Source organism: Callorhinus ursinus, unplaced genomic scaffold, assembly GCF_003265705.2.
Source record: "Callorhinus ursinus isolate GAN/ISIS: 27379988/994484 unplaced genomic scaffold, GSC_fseal_2.0 scaffold100, whole genome shotgun sequence".
NCBI lineage: Eukaryota > Metazoa > Chordata > Mammalia > Carnivora > Otariidae > Callorhinus > Callorhinus ursinus.
The window spans coordinates 4,901-11,960 of NW_027397162.1; the positions used below are offsets into that span (position 1 = coordinate 4,901).

The 7,060-nt window shown below is 43.8% G+C and overlaps 1 protein-coding gene across 1 annotated transcript; it reads left to right on the forward strand.

Annotated features, from left to right (window-relative positions):
* Nucleotides 1–2,433: 2,433 nt before the first annotated feature.
* LOC112806462 (olfactory receptor 6Z7-like) lies at nt 2,434–3,408 on the forward strand. The gene has a single exon (XM_025848742.1). The coding sequence runs from the start codon at nt 2,434–2,436 to the stop codon at nt 3,406–3,408; it is 975 nt and encodes a 324-aa protein (XP_025704527.1).
* Nucleotides 3,409–7,060: the final 3,652 nt, after the last annotated feature.

The window sequence follows — 7,060 nt, forward strand, 5'->3', positions numbered from 1 at the left end:
GAAGCAGGCTCCCCACTGAACAGGGAGCCCGATGAGGGACTCAATCCCAGGACCCTGGGATCATGACCTGAGCCAAAGGCAGACCCTTAACTGACTGAGCCACCCAGGTGCCCCTCAAATCCATTTCAACTAGGTAATCATGACATCAACCACAACCCTTCACCTGCGTAGGTATTCAGTTCCCTCCCATTAAAAACAAGGATGTCCATCAAAAAAAAAAAAATGAAATCTTGCCATTTGCAATGACGTGGATGGAACTAGAGGGTATTATGCTGAGCAAAATAAGTCAATCAGAGAAAGACAATTATCATATGATCTCACTGATATGAGGAATTCTTAATCTCAGGACGCAAACTGAGGGTTACTGGAGTGGTCGGGGGTGGGAGGGATGGGGTGGCTGGGTGATGGACACTGGGGAGGGTATGTGCTACGGTGAGCGCTGTGAACTGTGCAAGACTGACGAATCACAGACCTGTACCCCTGAAACAAATAATACAGCATATGTTAGTAAAAAAATTAAAAAATCTAAAAACAAAACAAAAAACACGAGGCTGTCAAACTGTGTACCTTCAAATGGTTCTTCCAGTCCTAACTTCCCCTTTCTAGAGTAGAAGAATAATTTTCTTTTCCTCTTCGCCAACGTGTTTCCAAACAAGTAAAATGAAAATGTCATCCCAAATCCCAAGAGTCATGGGGTCAGCCTACCTGGGAAGCTGAGTCTGTTTTCTACTACTTACCGCTGGGAGGCCTTGGGGAAACGCACGGACTCTGACCTTTAGTCTTCACACCTGTAAGGTGGGATCACTGGCGATGACTTCTCAGTGTTGGGAAGGGGATAAGAGCAAAGAGCGCCAGACACAACATTTGGCATTTGGTGACTGGATAAACGCCAGGCTTCCCTCTGCACTCAGAACCCCGGGATTTATCTGTGAGCCAACTAGGCCTCAGAGAGATTACGTGACTGGTTCAAAGACCTCCTAGGGACGAAGTGGCATGTCCAGGATTCAGAGATATGTCCGTTTCCTTCTGAAGGAGATCCCTGTAAAAGGCAGAAGCCAGAGTAGGATCGGAGTAAACGTCATCTGTGCTGTGTATTTGGGATAGTGCCAGGGAAGTTTCCGGGACAGAATGGGACTCAGCGTGGCTCTCAAACAGGCATGTCATAAGCAGTGCGGCCTCATACGGGGCACTGGTAGGTGGTAAAATCAGGCAGAACTGGTTTGGGAGAAAAATCCGAGTGTCCTCACTTTGTGCTCGTAGCCTCTGAGAACCTCAGTAATCTTTGGAGAAGGCACTGCCCATCAACATTCTGGGCTAGATGGTGACATTCCATGGTTTTGGAATGTCCATTTCCTGCTTTGAACCAGAAAGAAAATCTTCCTTTTGTTGTGATATGTAACGTGGACACCAGCCCTACAAAAAGCAAAAGTAATAAGGTGAAAAAAAGAAATGGCTATCTTCCTCTTGCATATTTGAGGATGGGGTCTTAAAAGGTCTCACTACCCATTCCATTTCCCTGTGGCTTGTGTTTTCTTACGAGGCCTCCCTGGACTCACCGTCCCCGGGGCTGGTGGTCTGGTCATCCTCTGGCTCTCAGCACCTGCTGAGGAGCGTGATGCCTGAAAGTCCAACTCTGGTCCTCCATGCTTTGAATAAGCATGTGGAGAACCTATGATGTACTGGGCAGTGCGCTCCTTTGCTAGGTTCTGAGGTTAGAGATCTGAGTGAGGTAGACCCCATCTTTTTCCTCAAGAAGCTTACAGTCCAGCTGGAGAGACACTGCATAACTGAACAACCATGCAAGTAATTTCATTCATTCCTTCATGTAAATCCCAGTATTATTAACATGCAGTGTTATATTTGTTTCAGGCACACAATGTAGTGGTTCAGCACTTCTATACATCACTCAGTGCTCATCGCAAGTGCACTCCTTAGTTCCCTTCACCTATTTCTCCCATCCCCCATGCCCCCCTCCCCTCTGACAACCTCCGGTTCATGCAAATAACTTAAAATAAATAAAATTAGTAACAATCACTCTGGAAGGAAGTAATGGATTGCAGAGGTAAATGACACAGGGTTTGATAGGGGATTTTCTAAGGATAAGACATCAAAAAACTTGTGCCAAGGATTCCCAGAAATGGGAAAAACAAGGATCGGAAGACTGGGTCTTGAGGGCCACGATAGCACACATGATGTTTACTCTAAGGGTGATGGCAGTGTGCCAAGGCCTTCAAGCAGAAGAGTAACCCTATATGATCTATGACTTCGACAGACCCCACTAGCTTCTGCATGGAGATGGAGCAAGAATGGACGCAGAGAAACAAGACATGAGATTATTTCATTTATCAGGTGATATACGCCTTGGATCTAGGGCAAGGGAAGATGTAAAGGAAAAGAATGTGCAAAATATTTTGTAGATGTATTTGTTCTTAGATGGAGAGGTCCCTGGAGTCGGGCAACATGACCAGAGTCCAGGAGTTTGTCTTGCTGGGTTTGTCCACCAGGCTGGGCATAAAGGATGTCCTGTTTGCCATCTTCCTGACCCTCTACCTGCTGACCCTCCTGGAGAACACGCTCATCATCTACCTCGTCTGCAGTCACAGCGAGCTCCACAAGCCCATGTACTTCTTCCTGGGCAACCTCAGCTGCCTGGAGATGTGCTACGTGTCAGTGACCATGCCCAGCCTGCTCGTGGGGCTGAGGACTGGACCCTACCACATCTCCTTCACAGCCTGCATGACCCAGCTCTTCTTCTTTATAGTCCTCATCGGCACGGAGTGCACCCTCCTGGCCTCCATGGCCTATGACCGCTATGTGGCCATCTGCCGCCCACTCCACTACCCACTGCTCATGAGGCCCCAGGTCTGCCTGGGCTTGGCCTTGTCCTCATGGCTTGGGGGGCTGCTGGTCTCAGTGATCAAAACAGCATGCATCGCCAGCCTGTTCTACTGCGGCCCCAACGTTCTCAACCACTTCTTCTGTGATGTCTCCCCTCTGCTCAACCTGTCCTGCACCCCTGTGGCCCTGACTGAGCTGGTGGACTTCATCTCTGCCATCGTCATCCTCAGGGGCTCCCTCCTTGTGGCCATAGCCTCCTATGTGGCCATCGGGAGGGCTGTGCTCCGCATGCCGTCAGCCGCTGCCCGTCACAAAGCCCTCTCCACCTGTGCCTCCCACCTGGTGGTGGTGGGCATCTTCTACTCAGCAGCCCTCTTCATCTACGCCCGCCCCAGCCGCATCAGACCCATGGACCTCAGCAAGGTGCTGTCAGTCATCTACACGGTGCTCACGCCCATGTGCAACCCAGTCATCTACTGCCTGCGGAACAGGGAAGTCCAGGCAGCATTTCGTAGAACCCTATACTGGTCCCAAAGCTGGCCAGCTGACCAGGGCATGGGGAGATCTTAGGTTATCAATACTTTTCATTTTTATTGAGATATAATTCACATGGCATACACGTCACCATTTAAAATGTGCAATTCATCGGGTTTTAGTATATTCACAAAGCTATGCACCCATCACCAAAATCTAATTCCAGAATGTTTTCATCGCTACCAAGAAAACCCATGCACATTAGAAGTCACTCCCCAAACCCGGCCTGCCAGCCTTAAAAAACTGGAAAATCTTCTTTGTCTCTATGGATTTGCCTGTTTGGGACATTTCGTATAAATGAAATCATACACTATGTGGCCTTCTCTGTGGCTTCTTTCACTTAGTGTAATATTTTTGAGGTGTATACATGATGTAGCACATGTCAGTACTTCATTCCTTTTTAGGGCTGAATAATATTCCATTGTATGGATATACCATTTATTATTTACCCCTTAATCAATTGATGGATATCTAGGTTGTTTTCACCTTCTGGTTATTAAGAACAATGCTGCTGTAAACATTTGTGTAAAACTTTTTGTGTGGATATATGTTTTCATTTTTCTTGGGTATATGCCTAGGAGTGGATCTGCTGAGTCATATGGTAACTCTATGTTTAACTTTTTAAAGGACTGTCCCTGCTATTTTCCCAAGCATTCAATACCTTACTTTTAAAATACAAGTATGTCAGGGTAGGGAGGGCAGTTGTAAATGGCAATTTATAGATGACATAAGGCAAAAGATGAATGAATCTAAACATATCCTTGGTATTCAGCAAAAATTCTAATTACAATAAACTATACGATCACTATACCCAATCAGGAAAAATTCACATGCTTGTTCTCACGTGGAGCTGAGGTAGCCTTGGGGAAGTGGGCATTCTCTGTCATATATTGTTAGTGGTGACATAAATTGTTAGAACCTTCTTGAAGAACAACCTAATATCATCTATTAAATTTTTAATTGTGCCTATATTTTGACTCAGCATCTCCACTTTTATGAATACCTCATAAGTAAATCAGAGGTCTATAAAAATACGTATGGAAAGAATGTGAATATTCATCAATAAGATAATGACTGAATATGTTACAGTGACTCCATATTGTGAAATCTTATGAAGCTTTTTTTTTAAAAAAAAGAATTAGTTATATCTCTTTATACTTATATGGAGGCCTGACATATTTGTATATGAAAAGGTAAAATTTTGGAGTAAAGTTTTAAATAAATCTTTAAATTTTTTAAAATATTTTTTTATTAGTAGGGTCTATACCCAATGTGGGGCTTGAACCCACAACCTGCAGATCAAGAGTTGCATACTCTACTGACTGAGCCAGCCAGATGCCCCAATAAATCTTTAAAGTTTTAAAATTTAAAGATAAGAATTCTGGAAGAGTAAAAACATTTTTTTTTTGCAAATTTTAAGATTAATGAAAGTTATTAACTGAAATGTGTACAATGCTTCTGGAGGGCAATTTGGCAATATGCATAAAAAACCTGAATGTGTGTGGGCTTTGACAGCATACCGGTTAAAAATCTTTTGCCAAGAAAATAAGTTAGGATGCTTGCAGCAATGCATTTTGTGCTTTTATTTTTTTATTTAATTTAATTTTTTAAAGTAGTCTCCATGCCTGATGTGGAGCCCAGTACGGGGCTTGAATTCACAACCCTGAGATCAAAACCTGAGCTGAGATCAAGAGTCAGATGCTCAACTGACTGAGCCACCCAGGTGCCCCCTTGTGCTTTTTAATTGATAACTATTGGGAGAAAATTATATTTGTCAATGCAAGAGTAGTCAAAATAAATTGCAGCACAGCCACACAATGGAATCCTAAGGTAGCATGAAAAATAAGTCCTATAAGTACATTTACTACCATGACAGATGTCAATTATACATGGTGATGTGGAAAATTCAGGTTACAAAAATGACATGCACAGCAGAACTACATTTTAATGTTTAAATGCAGTGTAATGCAGTGTGTGTACATATGGATATAGGAAAGAATTTGAAAATCAATTCTATAAAAATGTTTATGGTGATTGCCATTATGTGGAAGATCTTGGGAGAGCTTTGCTTTCGTTTTCATTTTGTTGTATTTTGTCAATTTTTTGGGGGGGGGCAAGGCAAGCATGCATTGCTTTTGTAATAAAAATGTATTTTTCAATTAAAAAATCACTTTAATCTCTATCTTTTTGCGCCCGTAAGACAGAGCTGAATCTCCTTAACTAGGAATTCAAGATCCCATTCTGTCCCAGTCTCAGCCACGCTAGACTCAACATCACACAGACATTTCAAGTCTGTCACATCTAGCGCCTTGGGCAAGCTATTCCATCTGAATGCCCTGATCTTCCTTGTCGTCCCAGTGCATGCAGACACCTTTGAGGGCTGGCTTCTGGGTCCCTTTGTTATGGAGCGTTTCCTAATCACCTGATACTGAGGCACAAATGCATCTCTCTTTCCGTTCTTCTGTGGCTCTCACTTCACACAAGTGAGAATATACAGACCACAACAGGAGCACTGCAAAAGCACAGACCCCATCACTCCCGTTCAGTGATGCCAATGCTCAGAACAATGCCTGGTACATGTTAGCTGCTCAGTGAATTTGGTGGAATAAATAAGTGAACCATTCACTGAAGAAAGGTAACGTCTTCATCATCTCCATACTTCCAAAGATGCATGACTATTATAATACCTGCTGCCTATAGAGAATTTGCTGAATTCCAGACCCTATGCAAAGCCCTGTATATAGACTTGTCGCATTTTAAGGCTTACAGCTGCACTGTGAGGGAGATACGTGTGACAGAGAGTGTTGTCATCTACCAACATCACTCCTTCCTCCTGCTTTTGGTAATAGATCCACCAGATCTCAGCTGGACACATAGCCACCCAGAAAATGTTTCCCAGCTCTTTGCTTGTCCCTACATGGGGTCATAGGAGTATGCGCTGGACAAAATTTTAGGGTATGCTTTTTAGGGGAAAGACACTTTCCTGTACTTCCTTTGCTCTCCTCCTCTTCTGGTTGGAATGCAGACATGATGGCTGGAACTGGAGCAGCTATCTTGGACCCTGACCTGGAAGCTTCATGCTGAGAATGGTGGAACAAGATAGGGGGACTCAGGTTCTTTGACATTTTGGACTATTTAATCAACTCAAATCAATGCTGTGACATTGGTGAGAAATTAGTTCTATCCTGTTTAAGAAACTATTTCTCAGCTGAACCCATCACCTAACTGATATGATGCTGTATTAGTCAGCTATTACTACAATACTGCTATGTAACAAGCAATCAAAAAAAATTTTTTTCAGTGGCTTCAATAGCACACATTTTTTTCCTGGCTTGTGGATCTATGGTTGACTGGTGGTGGTCTGCTTCAGGCTGCGGGTCAGGTTTAGGTCTGTTCCACTTGTTTCTTATCCCAGAACTAGGATATGCTCTTCTCAAGCCAAATAGCAAGAAGGCAGTGGAAACAGTATTTCTTTTTAAAAAATGTATTTAAAGATTTATTTATTTTAGAGAGAGAGAGAGAGAGCGAGAGAGAGCATGAGCAGGGCTAGGAGCCGAGGGACAGGGAGAGAGAATCCACAAGCAGAGTCCCTGCTGAGTGCAGAGCCCCACATGGGGCTCGACCCCAGGACCCTGAGATTGTGACCTGAGCCAAAACCAAGAGTCAGCCGCTTAACCGACTGAGCCCC